Here is a 21,145-nt window from a genome sequence, read left to right on the forward strand (position 1 = left end):
GACAACAAAGTGAAAACATATGGGTGACAAATTTAAGTAAAAACTAACAGAGAGTAACTTCGAAAAGCATTGGGCCAACAGTGTTGGGAGAATCCTCTAGTCCCTGTAACTCTGTTGGAGGGATGGTTTCCTGATTTGCTGTTTTGATTACTGTGGTGGATGTTGTGTGAACCACAGGTCCAAAACCTACTAATAATTTAGTGGCTGCTCACGAATGCTACGCTACATATGTGGCTCACGTCTGGTCAAATATTTGGATTTCTGTGAGTGACTTCATTCACTCTCACCTCAGGCTGTTCCAATAATAGATTTAATTACATCTTAAAAACAAGGATTAGTACAACGGGCTCTTTATTTTTCCTCTGTTCAGAGTGTATCGTGTCTGAGTTATGGCCTCTGTGTTGTAAAAAGTATGTAACTGAACTGAAACATTCATGATTCTTGGGTAGCAATTAACGCTGAAAAACATTTCTGCTGTCTTGTAAATATTATGAATTTCAATGATTATTACTGTCTAATATGTCTTACTTTCAGTTTTACTATGATACTACCTGAACCATTCAGGGTATGTAAGCGTGTTCATTTATGATTTGCAGTCAGTTCAACTGGCTCTGTGTCATCAAGGTGTGTCTGTTTATTTTTTATTGTGGTTTGTGTTTGTGTGTGTGTGTGTGTGTGCATGCTCAGTGGGAAGGCAATAAATGCTCAGTATCCATACCAAAGGTTCATGCATATTTTATTCAAGAGTAAAAAAGTGGATCGTCCCATGGGGCATGCTTACAGTGTTAGTGACTGGGGAGTCAAAACATAAAGAGAGGAGAGAGGAGGATAGATAGAGAGAATTGGGGGGGGCAAGAGAGAGAAAGAGAGAGAGAGAGAGAGAGAGAAGAATAGAAGAGTAAGAACCGTGGCACAATTTCTATGGCACAGGGTCTCCCAGGGGGTTCACCTCTCCCAAAGAAGCACAACAAGATCAACCAAGGAGCAATGCAACAAAAAGAGCAACCAGCAGAGAGAGAGAGAGCTTAAATATTAAGAATAATGTCCATAATAAATAGAATCATAATAATCATAGAATCATAAATATCATCAAATAACAAGAGGAATCGTCAAGAATTATGATCAGAGAGAGAGAGTACACTTTTTTTTCCTTTAAACTGTGATGGCAACACACCGCTTCTTCTGTTAAAATGTGTCTTGCTGCTTTTTGCTTTGAACAGAGCAAATTTTAACCATGCAATCATGCTTTTGGCTGCCTGAATGCCTGTGCCTCTGTATATAGTATGGTCATTCTTCAATGCTAGTTTAATATTTGTTTGTCATTATTCATATTTATCATTAAAAACAACTCCTGTACATCGACAAAGAAGAGAGGAGAGAACGTGGACTCGACACTTTGAAGAGAAGCGTACTACGTCATTCTGTACAGCGTCGAAAGAAACCAAGAAACACGGGTTTTGAAAAAGAAAAAACAAACCAAAACATGAAAAAAGGAACAAAAGATATAACGCAAAAAGAATACAAAAAATAAATAAAATGAATGTTATGTACAAAATAAATTATTTGTTATTCCTCAGTTCATTTATATTAGCCAGAAAAACAAAAACAAAACAAAAAAAAATCCTACCATAGTGAAACACAGAGCACAAATATAATCTTCACATTATTATCAAAGAACTTAACTCTGCATGCACTGATGCGTTAATATAAATGCTTTACAAAGACTTGTTCTTCTTGTTGTCTTGGCTGCTGCCTTAACCAGAAGAGTCTGTTTCCTCTGTTAAATATAATTTCCTGTATTTAGGCTGGACATTCCCAGCCATCACTGCTGTTTGGTAGCAGACAGCGACACGGGAGGAAAGGAGGATGTAAAAACAGAATGAATAGAGTATGACTTATCATTTCGACCCTCGACAACCCCCCCCCAACACACACACAGCTCCCTCACACACATAAAGCATCCTACTTCCACTATACTGCATCTCGTGACCATATGCATCAGATGTGCAATAAAACCTCTTTATGTAACCTTATTTACAAGCAACAGGTAGGGAGTAACACTTGATTCAAATCGGACTCAGGTCCACTTTCAAGCCTTCCCAGAGAGCTAACTGACCTGTGACCAGAGTGTTTTAGGGGGGGAGGCAATCCTCCACTAGGTTTCAAGAAGAGGATAGGAACGGTGCAGTGCTACAAAAGCAAACAAGAATCTCCTCCCGAGAAGAAAAGGACAGTGAGGGCTCAGATTAAGATTGCAGCTGAGATTATCTCCACACATCTCTCAGCAGCAGATACACCACCACACGATGAAAACTCTCTCAGTATCAACTGGTTGATGCCGAGATCTGCTCATGTGTGCAAACCAAAACACATTTTCAAATATTACCACACGGACATTTACATGTTTGAAGCATGTGAACACACGCAGGCAGGCATGTCAACAAACCCGATAAAATCAACCAATCACAAATTTGTTTCCACTTCCTGTTTTGATGCAAATAGGAAAAAGAAGCAAACAAATCTTTCATTCTTTCATTCCCCACATCCTGATCACCAGCCCCCCTGCAAAAACTTGACCCCACTGACAACCACCACTGACACAGCCACATCACGCTGTCAACCCAGTGGTGACCCCTGACATACACGGTGAACAGCGGCTCCTCCTGTTTTGCATGGAGAGTGTTTTTGTCGCTTCTTTCCTGTTGTAGTGCAGGTACATGGGAGCTGTGGGTCTCTAAATAGGGCCAATCAGTTCTGTGAAGGGACACAGCCTCAGGTGGTAAAGTCAAGGTATGCTCATGCCTTTACATACAGCTGAGGGCAACAGGAGAGGGGCGAGTAATCTTCTGTGTATGTGTGATTGCATGTGTGTGTGATGCTGTCTGTAATCTAAGTGTCTGAAACACTGTTTGTGTGTGATGCGTGTGTATATATGTGTGTGTGTGTGTGCCTATGTACATCTATAAATATGGTACCATATCAGAGTTGTAACTGCAGGTTTGTGTCTGGGCATGTGGAAATATATGTCCATCACTGTATATTGCTGTTGCTGTCGGTCCCATTGGGTTCTCCCATGTTCATGCGGCCCATTGACAGGCCCACACTGTTGACAGCGTCGCGTCGCGGAGGCATCCTCTCGTTGATCCGGTCCAGACCTTTGGCCTCCTCGAAACTGCTGATCCGGTGCTGTGGAGAGAAGCCTCGGATGGCTGCGGAGACAAGCACCCACCCATCCACACACACACACACAAACAGACAAATACACATACAAGCACACACAGTTAATATTTAACAAGACAGTTAGCAGAAACTTGTGTATCCAAACTCCTGGGAGCTTAGAAGGAAATATTCAGAGCACCGAAATGGATTCCAAACCGTGTTTTATTCATTTATGAAATGTGAATGTACACACATTTCCAAAGCATTCAGTTTGACTTAATTCATCATTTACATGATTTCATTTGAGGACTCCATCAAGGATTCTGATTGTGGTCCAGTTTGGATGAACAAGGTTCTGTCATATTTGGACATATGCACATTTCTTACACATCAGCCAGCGCTACTTCTGTCTGAATGCTGAGCTAGGATTAGTTTGACCTCGTGGCTCACAGTGAGTGTAACAGTCAGTGCGACCAGGCCATTGATCCTAGATCAGTAGTCTGAGACACCTGGGAGGTAAGCCATTATGAGACAAAGAGTATTGAACAAAGCACAGCTGCACAGAAGTGGTCGTTCATGACTCCTTAAAACAGGTATTGGCACTGTGAGCAGTTCTTGGCTGTCAGCATAGTCTTACTGGATTTTACCATTTCCCCACAAAATTTTAGAGCCTGCAAGGTAAAGATGAAAGTAAGAGATCAGGTTTTTCATTTTTCTCAGGTTGCTTCTTTTGAACTATTGTCCAAGTTTGTTATATTTTACGTTTTGTGAGCGTTTAGCAAATGAATGTGTTAGTTTGAGATAATGAGCTTGGTCACAGTCACTCTTCCTCTTGTGTTCAATGAATAATGTGCTAATTGTGCACTAGAAATTATTTTTTTAAAGGGACACTCCACCTATTCTACACGTGCAGGTTCATTTACTAGTCATAGGAACGGCAGCTTTACCGTCGCTTAGGCTTAGACACTACAAACTTTCATGCGAATAGTACAACATTTTGGGAGATATGTTTACTTCTACAGACTCAGATGAGGAGACTGATTCCTCCCTCATGGCTGTATGGTACATATGAAGCAGACTGTTAGCTTCGCCTAGTAGAGGAACAAAGCTTGTCTGTCGAAAAGTGTTAAAAATGTATGGAATAAATAATAATAATGATGGAACAACAATGATAAAATGTTGGAATCCCCCTTTAAATTAAGCCTTAAAGAAACAGAAGCAGATATGGATAATAATTACGGCTACGACCTGTAATGTCATCTGTCAGAATTAATTTCACCAAAACGAGGAAAAAACTGAAAACAAGATGAGACTTTGAGATGGGCTGATGTGCGTTCTCTGTGTGGACAGATGCTCCTGTACCGACATGGAGGTCTGTCTGCAGAGATCGCTGCCACTTTTGAACAACGGCTGCTGTCATATTACCTCTTCAAGCATGCAGATACTCACAAATACGCCACTGCCTTACACAGCGGGCATCTAACACCCAGCTACAAATCATATTACATAACAGGAAAAAAAAAACATAACACAAGAGATATCCATAATTTATTTGTTTGAACAAATTATGGACAATAGTTTTTATAAGGCAAAGACAGAGCTAAAGGTACAAACACAAAAGACTACAACCAACTACAGCGTGCAGAATAAGAACTGCGCCTGTGTACACAGAATATAATACACTTAACAGGAATACCATGACCACAATCTGTTCAGTAGCACAGAAGAACCTGGAAAACTTGCTCGGGTCATTCTGACCTGTTTCGATTACATGAACTGTATGCATATGCCACATTGATGAACTCTTGTGTGTTGTAACATACTCAAAGTTAAATCACTTTTCACTGAGATTTCGACTGTATTCAGTGGCTCTCTTCAGCAAATGATTCAACTGTCATCACAAGTACATCACAAGTACAGAACAAAGGTCACATCACCTTGATCATGTGATTTTAGTTGTGGACTCAGGTCATGTGACCATTTGCTGAGGAAGGCCATGTGATTGGTTTAAAGCTCTGTAAATTAGTTTTTACCACTACAGGCGAGTCTAGTTCTTGCTTAGCTTGTAGAGAAACAGATTGATTGCATGTTTATCCTCTCCAGAACTCCAGCGCCTACTGTGTGAAATATACAGACTGTAACACAATGCGGACTATAAGAGGTCTGAGTGACCCTGGCAGCCTTCACAACACCCACTCCCACCCACAGCCCTGCTCTTCTAGTGTACGTGTGTGTTTGTGTGGGTCTCTGTGCGTGTACTGTATGTGGATGTGATGGATGTAAATATTTTGTGTCTGTGTCAGTGTGTTGGAGAAATGGTGTATTGTTTTTTTCTGTATCCCAGGAAAACAAAAAAAAAAGAAATATGTGTGCATATTTTGTGTGTTTTAATGTGGTGGCTTCAGCATGCAGCAGATTTAGGCTTTGTAGTAAGTGCTGATGTGGTTAGAAGAGCTCAGTGCATCGTGGGTAAGGAAAATCTAAGTCCATATGAGCATGGGTGGCTGAGAGCGCAGCCATGCCGCACAGACATACAGACGCGCGCACACACACACACACACACACACACACACACACACAGCGAAATGAGTGGGATTTTACCTTCAGCGTCCTTAACTGTCTCGATGGCTTCTATGGCCTCAATGGTAGCTGAAGAATGGGTAGAAAGAATAGAGGAAGAGAAAGAGAGATGGACAGGAAGAGAGAGAGAGAAGATGACACAGTCCAAGAGAGAAGATGAAGTGCAAAGAAAGAAGTAGGAGAAGAAGAAGAAGAAAGGAGTGAAGGCTGAAACATGCTTCTGTGCACAAAAAATATTCTCCCAATTGGACGTGTACACGGACAGCTGCGGACACCACAGATGTGGTGTTTATACTTTGATCCATGCTTAAATGTATTCCTTAGCAGACAAGTCTGCATGGTCACAGAAAACTGCACATCCCGCCTCTGATGACAAAATTTATGTTATGCAGACCCTCTCGCTGGATGCAGAAAGCATAATTTCAGCTTTAAGACACAAACAAGGGTGAAAGCGGCTCACAGGGGAGTCTTTGGAATCTCAGCTAACAATTATCAGACTGGTCACATAACCTCAGCTTCCCCAGTTCTAGTCCATCTGAGGACAGCCCTCTCTCTGCCTCCCCACATTTCCTGTCCACCTTTCCATGAACACTGTGAGTTAAAGGCACAAAAAATAGAACCGTGTACATCTGCATACATGCAGACTCAGAGGCATGTTTCAGACCTTAGTCATGTTGTGCCCTCAGAGCAGTACTGAGAGCATGGTAGGTTCAGAGGGTGCCGGTTGTTAGCAGTAGCTGGTGTTAGCTCACACACACGCACACGCACACACACACACACACACACACACACACTTTGGCTGTACATCCTCTTGCTGTTTGTCTATCTCACTGCATGTAATGTAATAATGTAATAAGGAAAACTAAATACATGTATTTTCCAGTCATTCTTTCTGTCCCTCTGAACCTCTCTCTCTCTCACACACACACACACGCACACACACAACCAGCAGGCTGTTAGTATCCTCAGCGCTGGTGAGGTGAAGTGGACAGAGTGAGTGAGTCAGTGAGGCATAAGGATGAGAGAGGAACAACAGCAATAAAGGAGAAAAGGAAAGAGGGTAGGAAGGAACCAGAGGATTGGTCCAAAGCAGATATTTAAACCGCATCTGTGAGTACTTGTGTGTGTTTTTTATTTTCGTTTCTGAATGTATGTCCAGGTTCAGTTTGAGGGTGTGTTTGTGTGTGCACGAGTGTGTGAAACACTCACCGCTCTGCAGGGTCTGCTTGCCCCCAGACAGCACTCCGCTGGGCAGCATGCCTGTAGGGGTCAGTCCCTTCAGGGTCAACACGTTCTCACTCTCCTCCCTGAGAGACAGACAGATACAGAATGTGTGTGTGTGTGTGTGTGTGTGTGCACGACAGGTGTGTGTGGATAAAAACATAGAGCATATGAAGAGAGAATTATGGACAATTACACAAAGCATTTGCATGCATAAAGCACACACACACACACACACACACACACACACAATTGTCCTTGGGATCAATAAAGTCTATCTATCTATCTATCTATCTATCCATCCATCCATCCATCCATCCATCCATCCATCCATCCATCCATCCATCCATCCATCTATCCATCTATCCATCCATCCTCACAGACACACAGATACAGTATGTATAACCGGAACTCAACCCACCGTAGAACAGAGAACATTTTCGCCATCTTCCCGATAGCTCGAATCTTATTTTTGATCACCTCTTTCCTGGCTGCTGCCGCACTGGCTGCAAAAGAGTCAAACACAAACCTGTGACATCATTATTAAAAAAAAAAGAATTTCCCAAATATGTTTGTAATTTGCGGAAATATAAGTTCAACAATTGAGTGCTTCTTACCATCATAAATCTCCTCTCCGTCGTTCATGAGTTCGTCATCGGAGCAGATACTCAGAACATTGACCAGCATCTCAGTCACTGCAGGACAAACAGAGACACACACACACACACACACACACACACACACACAGTTGACCAGGGACATAAGGACACCATGAACTGCAACGTGTCCAGCTCAGACCCAGCTGGGGACACCTGTTGCATGTCATTCTCTCTCTCTACTGTTGCTGTCCAATGGCATCAAATGCCTCAAATCAGACTAAACTCTGGTTACCCACAAGTCCCTAATCCAGTAAGTAGGGGTTGTACACCGTTTTAAGCTGATATAATTGCTATTTTTAGAGAGTATTACTAGAGAGTGCTACTAGAGCCACAGAAAGTATGTAAAAAGGATCTTACTTTAAAACTAAGATACTCACAGAGATTATCCATTGTACTATTTTTTGCTTTTGTTTGCTTATTGGGGTCCATAATTGAGCCACCAGGTTATTTAACTCTTTACCACCAACATACATTAACAACAAAATGACTGACGTGTCCCTGGTAAAAAAATATTCCCTAAAATGTCTTTGTCTTAATTTACTGTACATGTGAACTGAACACATGTGCCACAAATCAGTTATTTTCCTTCATTTACGTTACTGCCATGAGTCAGAAAACATGCTGCACTCAATTTGTACTCGTAAGCTGTTTTCTGAGTTGTTTCATGACTTCTGAAGCTGGAAGTCATAAACCCCCACCATGTAGGAATGTGCTGCCCAGAGCATCGACTGCAAAAGTTGTGGTTTTTCATGTTTTGTAGTGCTTTGTCTTTTTTATGTCCAATTTAATAAGTGAAAAACACAGCATTGTCTTAGGTGTGTAGCTATGGTCTTGTTATGTGTGAAATACTGCACATTGTGTTGTTTATCAGCTGGTGCTGATAACTTGGCTTGTAACCAGTTGATGTCGCCGTAGCAACAATGGCCAATTAACATTACAAACCTTGTGTTGCGGCAAATGGAACTCATCCAACTTGGTTTTTAATAGACGTGATGTCACTCCAAGTATAGCTACGATTTACGACAAATGGAGCATTAGAGGGGTCTTGTGCTGGACAAGACAGCTCATTTGTAACGTTATTCAGGTAATGTTCTTATAGCAACATCAACCGATTACAAGAAACACCATTTGATAAACGACACATTACGCTGTATTTCACGCCTAACAGAACCATAGCTATACGCCTATAAGCAGCAGTAAGACAGTATTGTGTATAAGACTTACTAATTTGGACACAAAAAAGACAAAAGCACTAAAAACATAAAAAACAACAGCTTTTATTTTCAGTCGATGCTCTGGGCCGCCATTTTGGTTTGTGAACTCGATATCCTCTTAGGTCAACAGAGCTGACGAGTTGGAATGCTGACTTCGGGGGCGTTTCATTTGTCACTTTCAGCTTCAGGGACTTTGGGACTTAGAACTTGACTGATTTGACTTAGGCTGGAGACCTGAGACTTGCAGGACAATGACTTGGTCCCACATCTGCAATGCGCTGTATGAGGAAGAATCTAAGAAAAAAAAAAAAAAAAAGCGTGTATGCATGTGATACCCTTTTCTCCCACGAAGGGCAGTGACCAGGTGAAGACATCCATGAAATTGGGCAGCCAGTAGGGGTGAGGAGAGCAGTTGAACTGACGGATGTTCATCACATTGTTCTCATACTTCAGCACTGCCGCTGGATACACACACACACACACACAAACATTAGTCTTTTCAACTGGGTTCGGACTGCAGATCAGTAAACATCAGGTTACATATGCAGCTATATGAAGAAGAGAAGAGAGATTCAATTTAAAAATGTTCACTTAATAGGAATAGTGACGTATTTATATCAACATACTGTTCAGTCTAAAATATTTGCACCGCTGTGTTCATACTGCAGCTTTTCATGTGCATATACATGCTGTATGCATGTATATGTGTGTGTGTGTGTGTGTGTGTGTGTGTGCGCGTGTGTGTGTGGATTGGCACATATGTGTATCACACCTTTATTGTTGTAGACATCCAGGTAGTTTGGAGCAGAGAAGATAGTAATAAGGGAGGGGAAACCTGTAGTCTGACTCTTCCTGTACATCCGATACCTAAAGGAAAAGGCACAAACATGATGTTACAGCAACTAAAATGAAAATTTAAAAAACATGTCATGGAGAAAAAAAAATGAAGCTTTGCCTCAGAGGTCTTTAAACCAGACAGAGACTGGTGTAAGGAGAAGACAGCCATGCATTGAAAAACAAATGAGGAAGGAATGTGTGTGGGCAAAATGACAGGGTAAACTAAGAGTGCTGCTGAAAAGGGTACAAAAAGCCCACAGCGTCTGAGTGAAGATGCCAGCACATTGAGCTTCTCAGGCCCAGATCTTACTGGACTTGGTCACAATAAAAACAAAAACAAAATATACATGGAAAAACCTACAGTGATTAGACATAACAATAACCACCAGTGACATATGCACGCTCAAAGCACAAAACCAGGCAGGTACATGGAGGATAAACTAACTACCCAACTCATCGAGAATTTTGCTTATTTATGTTAAAGAAAAGCAATCTATGCAGAATGATTTTCATGTTATCTTTCATTTTGGTGTTCCCAGCATGCCAGTGTCCTGTGTAGCTTTGTCAGAGATGTTATTCTCTTCAGAAACCTGTGTACGACTAAATGCCAATAAGCCATCAAGATCATCAACACAAGGCTGATTCTCGTTTTGGTCTTTGATTATTTACAAACTTTGTCCTAAGCTGGCCACCATAGGTTGTGTCTGACCATGAGTCTGTGTAATCAAGGCACACTAATACTGATGCATACCATTTGTGAGGTTAGTATACAATAAAAGAACACATTTAATTGTTTTATATTGGCAAGAAATAATCCAATAACTGCACTGACGTACTGCAACTTTGAACCGTGTTCGTTGAATTAATTTCACCAAAAGAAACAAAAATTTTCCAAAAATGCCATAGTTACTATGATTTATTTGTTTTGTTGTGTTTGTTTTCTTTTATTCATTTGTTTTGTTTTGTTTTCTCGAGGTGCTTTATTAAGCTGTTAGCATGTACTCAATTTATACTATGCACTGTACTGGTGAATTTTGACAGCTTGGAGTATACTTTATTTACCCCTTTTTTATGTAAACGCTATTTAGAGGTGCAGAGCCATAAACAACTAAAACTACAATTTATCTTGACCTGCCCTTGGGCAAGTGCACCATGACCGATGGACTAGAATACTTGGGCAGCATGACAGACAAAATGCTGTTAATGGGTTTGGTAAACAGCACAACTTAGAGTAGTGCTGCCTTAATTGCTGCATTATATTTAGAGGATTTACGCTTAACAGATGCCAGCAGTGGATTTGTGGGTCAGAAAATGGTGTTTTGACCCCACCATTATTTTCAGACTAGTAGTACAAACCTTACATGGCTCTTTGCCTTACACCATTCTCTCTTCACGAGATCAGTTAGTTAACCTAAATTTTGCCCAGCCTGTTGGTGTTGTCAGACAAACTTTAACAATGCTGATAACACAGTTTAAGGGTGACAGAAAGAAAAAGTGTGAAACTTCTTCTCCCATAATGTGCCAGTTTCCTGACAAAAAAAATTACAGCTTGGAACATGAAATGTCAAGGTAAGCCATTAAATTAAATGGTGCTCCCTTTTAAGCCGAGAGAAGGACTGAGCTGTGGCAGTCAGGCAGCTTACCCAGCATCCTGTGCTTCATGCGCTCTGATGATTGACAGCAAGTTGTTGGTCTGTAGGAACTCACAAACTGCTGGATAACTGGGGACAGAAAGAGAGAGACACACACATAGAGAGTGTGAGAGCATCTGAGTAAGTGCATCTGAAGTGACAGGGGACAAGAAAAGCGACAGGAACATCCAAAAAGATCGAGTAAAAAACATGCACATATGTAATGATATAAGGACTATTGTAAACCGCAAAACAGATGGAAGTATTCTCTTACTTCTTTTCACTTTTATTTTTTAATGTCATGTCTGGCTGAGACCAGTGGGGGGCATCGGTGAGCACATGGCAGGCCTGAGCAGGGCTTGTGGCCTTGTCTGTGCTGTGGGAGTATACGCTAGTTGGTCAGATTGATGCTGTGTTTGCTAAACATAGAAAATCATTGTGTTCTCCACAGACTACATGCCATAACACCGACTGCTGCACATTAGGGAATGTGGCCACAGCCATACTGCCACTCCATCTGTCTTTCAACACCAGCCCCCCCCCCGGCTTTACACTGCTTTACGTTCCTCCATTTTTTAAAAATTCTTTCATCTACTACCCCATCACCCTCCTCCTCCTACTCCTCCACTGTTGCTCTGCCTCTTTCTCTCACTGTATCTTAATATCACTCCATATCTGGCAGGAGTAGCCAGTCGTCATAGCAACAGAACCGTGCAGTCTCCCTGGGGATTGTGGGATATCATTTCATGCTGAAACAGAACTGTGTGTATGCGTTTGTGAATGTGCTGTATTTTTGTGTTTCCTAGTATGCCGGATGTGTGTAAACTGGCCAAGATTTTCCTCTCTCTCTTGTACAAATCCCAGTGATTGTTATTCGATCCTGGATGTGGTGTAACTGTGCAGGAAGCATTGCTCTGTCTTTATTCTCATCAGCCACATCCCCAACCAATAGCCTGAAGTTCACCCAAAACTTATTAAATTCTCGACTTGAAGATAAAAGTCACATCATCACTGAAACACGGTGAATGAGCCCAACACGACTCTGAGAGGAACACGATTGAGGATCAGTTTTAATCTGGCAATGTGTTTCAGCTACTAATTTCAAAGCATATTGTTCCTAGTGTGTGTGTGTTTTTTTTATCTGTGAATATTGCATTCCTTCTGGCTTGTTTGGATATCAGGCTAGTTCATATCTCTGAGCTTCATAAGCTCAGCATAAGGGATACGGCGCCAAGGATACCAGATGATATTCACTCACACTCAAGTTAATTTTTCTTCTAAAATAAACCATCAGTTATATAATATTTCTTTTTGTCAGGGTCAGCATGGCCCTTGTGATTTTGTCCTCTACCTGTAGAAATAGGAGCAGCCTCTGACTGTGTTGTGACCGAAGTACTCCTGGGTTTTCTCATTGCCAAAGTCTTCCAGGGGGTCGGCCCACAGCAGGTCGCACATGGGCCCAAACGCTGGGGGCTCCTTGAATCGGTCCAACTAGGACATATAACAAACACACACATACAGACACAGACACACATACAGAAACAAATGCTCAGAGACACACAAAGAAACCCTCACACAAAAACATATGAGTGATATAAACCCCACAGACACACACACACACACCGTAAGAGCAGAGCATCTCCATGGCAACCCTCACCACGCAGGAGGGAGAAGATGTCACACCAGCAGATTCACCATGGAAACACTGCCATTAGACGAGGAAGTGTGTGTGTCCTCGTGTCTCCGTTTTCATGTGTGTGCTTTTGTATTCTGTATTACTGTCAACTGTACTCAACAGCATGTGTGTGAGTCTCTTTTCACTCATATGTTTACTGGTTTCTTAATGATACCCTGCATTTACAATCCACGGGGATATAAAGGCATGAACAAGAGCTAGTGTGCGTTTGTGTCTGTGTCACATAAGTTGGTGGTAAAAATGCAAGCAAATGTAGTTTTAGCTTCATGTCTATCTCACTAGCTAGCTTCACATTCACTTGGCTTTCTTTAGCTGTCTGATTAGCAATGTCTGTGCAGTCGTGTGATGGTGTCAGTTATGTTCCATCATCATGTATCAAACTACAGTGCAGTTACTCCAGAAATGTGCAGTTACAGCCAGATTTTTAGCAAATTGTCATGTTTTTTGTTTTTTTTTTTCAGAAATTATACATTTCAGTCACATATTTTCTAATGTGTATAACAGATTCAGATTCAGGTCTTTACACCAAACATTTAGTTATTGTAAACCAAAAGATTTATCCTGCACCAGCTGGCACCCAGGACGCTATCACTACTGTGTACAGAGGTTTCTTCAGTTTTTTGGACAGCGTATTGAAGTATTTCCTTTGTAGGGTCATATTGGTAATTCAAAATTGTGTGTGTGTTGGTGCGTGCAACTCCTTTCGTACCTTCTTGATGTCGTCCAGCGTGTGGATCTCTGGTGAAAGCCCCCCATGCACACACAGGAACTGTTGGTTCATCAGGGCTGCCAGGGGCAGGCAATCAAACGCCTCCATGCAGGAGTCATACACCTGCTCTGAGTACTTGATCTTACCTGGAGGTGGTGGAGGAAAGGAGAGATATTTCAAGACTTGAGACAAAGAAGCTCCTGTGTGAGTGTGTTTTGACATGCTTTGAACCGTCAAACGTACATTCAGTCCTTGTCACTTGGAGTATACATATCAAAAGCAGGGAAGGAGAGCTTTTGCATGGATGGATCTAAAGAGCTCAGTCGTTGGAAGGCTTCAAACAGACTTGCATGGTTCTTTTAAAAATATAACTTACTTTACTTGGGTGTAAAAGCAGCAACATGTTGGAGTTTCACAGAACATGTCATTAATAATTTGTGGCCATCTCTTCTCTAGTCCTCTCATACGACCCGTTTCTCTCCCCTCTGATGAAATGCCATAGTAGGTACATAGCATATTATTACAGACAAAATATGGATGCAAAGACTCCAATTCTGTTTCCAGTGAACAAAAAGTGACCCAAATATCAGCATGAGACAGTGTAGAGGCGTCACTGTGAGGCTGAATTCTTGCTGTAGAAAAACTCCTTTGATTTGGCAGAGATATCAATAAAGACATCCAAGATTCAGCATCTTAAAGTACATTTCACACATGGGCGTAACAATACATCTGACACAAAGCAATATCACAGGATTAAAATAGCTGAAAGGAGATTGGAGGAGAGAGATAGAAGAAGCAGAAAGAAGAGAGAAGGGTGGATTTTGGAAGAGAGCAAACGAAAAAAAGAAGAATCATAATTTTGTAAAGAAAGGACAGAGAGATTGATGGGAGGAGGCAGGAGATGGAGGGAAGGTCAAGAGAGGTAAGATGACAAGGGAGGAGGAAAGAGAGATGGGAAGGAGAAGGGAGAGTGTGAGGATTTGGAGTACGAGTATGCAGTAGCCAGCATGAGAGTACACGTGTGTGTGTGTGTGTGTGTGTGTGTGTGTGTGTGTGTGTGTGTGTGTGTGTGTGTGTGTGTGTGTGAGGAATGTGTTTGTCAACTTCCATCTGCCTTGTGTAGAGAAAGAGCTCATTATTGCTAGTCCACCGGTTTTCAGCTCCTTCCACACAGAGACACTTAAACATTTATGAAGACACTTGCATGCATTCAGCACACTTGTGGTACACACACACACACACATACACGCACGCACGCACAGCAGATGGTAATTGAGGGCGACCACTATTCGCCACGAGCACCAGGGGAAATTAGCTTCCTTGTCCCTTGGCCAATCAGACACTAAGGAGTAAGTCCCTGAGCCAATCATTAAGGGCCAAATTAATTTGCTGCTAATCACCCACTCTCGGACAGGACAAGAGGAGAGTCAGAGAGACAGAGAGGGAGAGAGTGAGGGAGGGAGGGAGGAAAAGCTGGAGGATAGACGGAGAGGAAGGACGAAAAATAGGAAATAAGGAGGGGAGAGAAGGAGTAGAAGATGAATGGATTGTGGAGATGGATGGAGAGTACAACCTGGATGGATAGAAAGGGGAGGAACCTTGAGGAGGAGGAGGAAGAGAGGAGAGATCCTACAGAACATTCATAACTTTACAGCTAGGACGATCAGATAATGTATTTATTAGTTCAATGGCACAAAACCGGATAAGATTAATGTTAATTTTTTAACTCTGATGCGGAATAATTGCTCCTTCGTCCAGCACAGACAGTTCAGACCACCAGAGGTACCAGCATAATAGAGTACCTAGAAACCTAAGAGAAAATATGAAAGCTGATTAGCTATCTAATTGATTTCCTTTGAATATGTCCAAGCTCCAATCAGTGCTGCTGTGTCCTGAAGCAACAAGAGGTCAGGAAGGGAGTAGAGAAGCATGAAGACAGAGAGATGTAGGAGACGAGAAGGAGCAGAGTACCTTATACTTTGCCAACTTCTGAATTTCTGTGCTTGTTGAAGTGGTGTGCACTTTGTACTCAGTGTACAAGGACTTTGGAGGGTGGTGTAATTGAGAATATGTGTTGGTTTTCAAAGTTTTCTGTGATATCGAATATGTTGCATTTATGACTGAGCTCTGGGATAATTGTGATGGACATTTTTCCTTTTATTTAATCAATTCATCAAAATAAAATCTGACGATGACTCAATACTGAAAATAATCTTTAGCTGCAGTCCTACTTAATTTTATAGGAGCTTAACCCCCTGGAGTCAAGGGACATGCCGACGCGTAGCTGCTGATGACGTAGCTGCAAGATGCAGCCTCGCTGAGTCTCTGTTATAATTTGTGGCACAAGTGGGGACTTCAAACTACATACAAGTTTTTAAATTGTGTAATATGTCGAGTAAACGGTGGTGCAGTGGTTAGCACTGTCACCTCATAGCAAGAGGGTTCCAGGTTTGAATCCCGGTCTGGGCCCTTCTGTGTGGAGTTTGCATGTTCTCCCTGTGCCTGCGTGGGTTTTCTCCAGGTTCTCCGACTTCCTCCCACAATACCAAAAACATGCACATTAGGTTAATTGGCTACTCTAAATTGCCCCTAGGTGTGAGTGTGAGAGTGTGTGGTTGTTTGTCTTTGTGTGTTGGCCCTGCGATTGACTGGCGACCAGTCCAGGGTGAACCCCGCCTCTCGCCCGTAGTCAGCTGGGATAGGCTCCAGCTCCCCCGCGACCCTGACGGATAAGCGGTATAGAAAATGGATGGATGGATGTCGAGTAAAACCTGAATTATGATAAACAATATACACGATGCTTTTTCCTGAACATTGTCCTCAAGTTTGCTGTGTGTTTGGTGTGAGTTGGTTTTGCAAATAATATAAATAAGTTTTAAGTTTTATAAATAATTTGTGCGTGCATTTTATTGTGACACCTGATTGTGTTTAAATAGTTGTAAATAGCTGTACAAAAATGCCTGAGGCATTTATTGCATTTTAGATAGATAGATAAATAGATGACTTTATTCATCCCCAAGGGGAAATTAGGTTGTCATAGGAGTCCGGTATATTTTAATACAATAAAAATACAATAGCATTAAATACTTTAGTAGAAAAATAGAATAAAAATACACTTAAAGGACACTTTTAACAAAACACAAGATAAGACAAGTGGGTATATAAGGTGCAGTGGTCAAATGATGGTAATAATACTGATGGTATGATGGTAATGTTACCGTAAATACAATATATAGTAATATATATATATACATATATAGTAACAGTAACAATATGTGATAATAATAAAAGTAAAATTTAATAATAACATTATATAATACAGTATATAATAACAGTAATGGTAGCAGCAACAGTATATTATATATAATAATAATAATAATAATACTAATAATATATGTACACATGTATGGGATGAATATGAATAATGAATTTGTGATGGGAAGCAAGGTTTTAAGGTAAATAGTTGTATACAACTTGTTGTTTGCTATATATGTACATAATTTTTGAGATTTACAATTTATAGCCAAGGCAAGGTAAAACATTTTTAACTCTAAAATCAGAAGTAGTTAGAAACAGACAATAACTCCAGAGGGTTAATAAAGAGTTAAAGAGAGAAGTACAACAGAAATATAAGGGCTGAGAGAGGCACTGACATGTGGAGAGTTACTCACATTCTTGTTTGAAGGTGAAATACTCAGTCAGATGTCTACATTCATGGTTTCCCCGTAGAAGAAAGAGTGTCTTTGGGTAGAGGATTTTCAGCGACCACAGGTACAACACACACTAAAAGTTCACCAGGGAAGAGAAAGCATAAAAACTTGTTAAAAGATAAGCAGCTCCACAATAACAACGCAAACATTTAACTTGTTTAAAACGAGGTGGTTTCATCTTTGCTTTTGGGTACATTCATAATGCATGACAAGTAGTTGCACCACAACAAATTACACACTGGATTTGTAAACAGGACTTCCTGCTTTCAGGACTGTTCTGAAAATATATGCATTTTTATATGGCATGGCTCAAAAGACTAGTGTGGCATTTTAGATAAGAAGGGCCTGTCACAGCAGCATGGCTAGCTGTTTCCGCTTGCTTCCAGTCTTTATGCTAAGCTATGCTAATAGAAAACCACAACTTGTCACTTCTACACTTCTATTTATGTATGGATTAAACAAACAATAATTTGATACATAATAATATTTTAATTAGATTACTACACTAACCATCTCCTTGATCCACTTTCATATTAAACAGTCATGAGAACAAACAGTCGTCACAAACAGTCATTTCCTGAAATATCAAACCATAATTTTAAACCACACAGTACAGTGAAAACAACTTTTGCTCTGGTACATCAATGCTAGTTCACCGCATTCAATTCAAACTGGAAATTCAAAGTGAGCCACTGAGATTCACAGGAGCCATTACTATGAATTTCGTCTCTGAATGAAACACCCACTGTCCAAATTAAGTGGCCAGAAAGCAAATTGATCTTTAAACTGGTCTAAAGGTAGACAAGCAAAGGATTTTGACATTAATCATCTTCAATAGTGGTGTGCTCACTGAGCTGAAACATCAGTCTGACATCTTTTAGAATATAAAATCATCCAATGTGTTTTTGTTATCATTTTGTTAACCCTACAGATGTCTCAGAGGGTGTTCTCTCGCCTTTACACGGTATCATTCCTGCTCCATATTAAGTCCCACGCCTATGTGCCCTTGAAGTGCGTTGGGAAGGTGGCCTAAATGTTGCTCCCTTCCCTCAAAACTCACTCCATGTCATTGATGCATCCTTTGTGCCACGCTAAGACTTGCATTATTTTGAATTGAAGTCACAATCTTGATCTCTTGAAGACCACGTAATCACAAGAAAATCCTCACTACACTCAGGCCTGTCTTCAAGAATCAAAGGTCCAAACAGCCCTCTGTGTTGGGAGCAAAATGGGAGTGAAAAAAAGGTGTTTGTTGAGTGGATGATACATTAAACACAGCACAGTGTTGTACCTGCATACCTCAGTAGTGAAATCTAACTTACACCTGGAAAGGTGTAAGGTAGATTACACCTTTCACAACATACACTAAAACGAACACTGACTTAGTTGAAAGCTTGCTGTGCCCACAATACAGAGAGTGAATACATGCCCAATAAAATGGACACGTTCATATACAGTATATACAACAGTAAAGTATGTAATGAAGTGTCCATCCTCACCTCGATGCTGAAGTAGCCCCTGTCCACATAGTCCCCTAGGAAGAGGTAGCGGGTATTGGCAGGAGAACCTCCCACTTCAAACAACTTCATCAGGTCAAAAAACTGGCCGTGGATATCACCACACACTGTGGAAACAGGGCACGACAATGTTAGGATCATGAAGGCTGCAGTTTTCAGCTGTACATGTTAAGATTTCACAATTCAGTGAAACAACACAGGGACCATCTTTGCTTCAGTAATTCCACATGGCCTGATTTGCATCTGCAGAGGTATGCGTGTCCTGTCTGCTGATCTAGAAACATCACTTATCAGTTATGGAAAAAAAAAAAACAGAAAAAAAGTGATTACCAAAAAACCTCCTGAAAGAATCTACAGCAATCATTTTGATGTCCCTGTTTGAATACTACCTGTCAGTCAAGAGATGCACCAGGAATATAAAAAGGGCTGCCTCATATTTAGTGTCTATCGATATTCTTTGCAAAAAAGTCTTTATCTCTAAACTGAACCAGCTGATCTACTGATGAGCAGATGAACAGAGAATCAATCAGTGGCCATGGAGGTTTTGATCAGTAAGTCATTTCAGTCACTTTTCAAGAAAAACATAAAAACACATTGGCTGCCTCTCAGATGTGGGTGTTTTCTTTGATACCATACTGAATATTTGTTTTTCATGTTTAAGCATGATGACCGGGCAAAATAAGCAACTCAAATATGTCAACTTGTGCTCTGGGAACCTGTGATCAGTATCTCACAATATCAACATCAAGAACATCATTTTGGGCGCAAAAAACCCAAACATTTTTCTTACCGTTAGTGTAGTTACTATGGTTTGTCTTTACAGGACAGTCTAAATCATGACAGTTTGAAAATAACTGCACCCCTCACATCATAACACGTAAAACTTTGCGTTTAACTTCTGACATGCAGCTTTCCTGATAGAACTTCATACCACCTGACTCTATACACATTTCACTGGCTGTCACATCCAGGAGTACTGGGTCTATAGATCAGCTTTCACATGCTAAACATTTCATGTTCTTAAAGAATGGCTGCCTATATGATCTGCCAGCATACATCTTCCCATCCACCTCCCTCACCATCTGTCTGGCCTCTCCTTTCACTTTTAGTTGATGTCACAGTTCCCCTCTGCAGCCATTTTATGATGGCCATTTTGCATCTGCCTGACCGCCTACTTCTGTCTGACTCTCCATCTGCTTGCCATGTTAATGTCTGTTTTCATGTCTGCTCCTAAGCATTTGCTTTAATTTGAACTGGGAATTGGGAATGCAAAATGGCATGAGTGAAATTGAGCTGTACCTGTCTGCCTCTTCAGTCCGGCCTCAGTATGTTCCCAGAAGTCTTCATGTGACAACTTAAAAGCCTGTCAGTTCAAATTTCAAGCACCTGAATCTGTCTGTTCACTAGTCGGTCTATCTTTGAACACTTCCAGAGAGACTCCATCCAAGTGCTAAACTGTTCAGAATATCTCCTCAACATTACATTTACTTTAAGACCTCCCTACAAGAACCTGCATAATTTTTCTGTAGTTTCCTCCCTGAAATCTGTAGACCGTTTCCAATCATAGCTAACTCTCTGGTGGGCGTTACTGGGTAAAAAAAAAAAAATCTGTAGAAGTTGAGAAACTTGGAAACAAAGATCAATACCAGTGAGCAGGTTTGAGAACCTCTGCACCAAGCTGCTTATGATTGACTGTCTCTCCATCTGCTTGTCTATCTGTCCTGGTCCCTGGGGATCTGTACCTGTGAAAGCCGAGCGATGTTCCCACACTGCGTGGGCACAACAGCCCACACAGAATTATCTCACTGCTCGGATTTGCATAAACGCGCACACACACACATACACATGGATACACAGGTACATTCACCAAGCAGTGTCAACAGGTTGAGAGCGTCTGCCCGCCTGCTTGTCTGTCTTGTGTATCATCACTTGAGAAACTTGTTTTCCACTTTGTTCTTCATCGATCTATATCTCCTCCTCCCTTCAACATACACCATGGCTCATACCATTTCTCTGGCAAGAGAATACACGCAGATATTATTACCTAAGCTCGCGCCTGTTATTGTGAGGAGCATAAGCGCCAATTGGTTCTCTCAATGAAGTGCAACCGAACAACAGTTCATATTAAAAGGGTGAAAGATACATAGCAGATTAATGAATCAATGAATGCAGTCTGATTAATACATAATTGCTTATCTTTCTGCTTTTTGCT

General features: G+C 41.1%; 1 protein-coding gene across 2 annotated transcripts in view; it reads right to left on the bottom strand.

Annotated features, from left to right (window-relative positions):
- Window positions 1-728: 728 nt before the first annotated feature.
- Window positions 729-21,145, bottom strand: part of ppp3cb (protein phosphatase 3, catalytic subunit, beta isozyme) — a 32,634-nt gene continuing 12,217 nt past the window's right edge. The window contains exons 3-14 of one of the 2 annotated variants that reach the window (XM_046405379.1): window positions 18,916-19,040; window positions 17,378-17,489; window positions 13,707-13,852; window positions 12,653-12,792; window positions 11,314-11,391; window positions 9,606-9,700; window positions 9,169-9,294; window positions 7,578-7,655; window positions 7,382-7,466; window positions 6,949-7,046; window positions 5,761-5,808; window positions 729-3,209 (exon numbers count right to left, since the gene is read on the bottom strand). In XM_046405379.1, coding sequence (XP_046261335.1) covers window positions 3,031-3,209; window positions 5,761-5,808; window positions 6,949-7,046; window positions 7,382-7,466; window positions 7,578-7,655; window positions 9,169-9,294; window positions 9,606-9,700; window positions 11,314-11,391; window positions 12,653-12,792; window positions 13,707-13,852; window positions 17,378-17,489; window positions 18,916-19,040 — 1,310 coding nt within the window. In that variant the 3' untranslated portion in view covers window positions 729-3,030. The remainder of the gene's footprint in view (window positions 3,210-5,760; window positions 5,809-6,948; window positions 7,047-7,381; window positions 7,467-7,577; window positions 7,656-9,168; window positions 9,295-9,605; window positions 9,701-11,313; window positions 11,392-12,652; window positions 12,793-13,706; window positions 13,853-17,377; window positions 17,490-18,915; window positions 19,041-21,145) is intronic. The other variant, XM_046405380.1, reaches the window with a different exon arrangement.

This window comes from Scatophagus argus, chromosome 12 (assembly GCF_020382885.2).
Source record: "Scatophagus argus isolate fScaArg1 chromosome 12, fScaArg1.pri, whole genome shotgun sequence".
In the NCBI taxonomy this organism is placed as follows: Eukaryota; Metazoa; Chordata; class Actinopteri; family Scatophagidae; genus Scatophagus; species Scatophagus argus.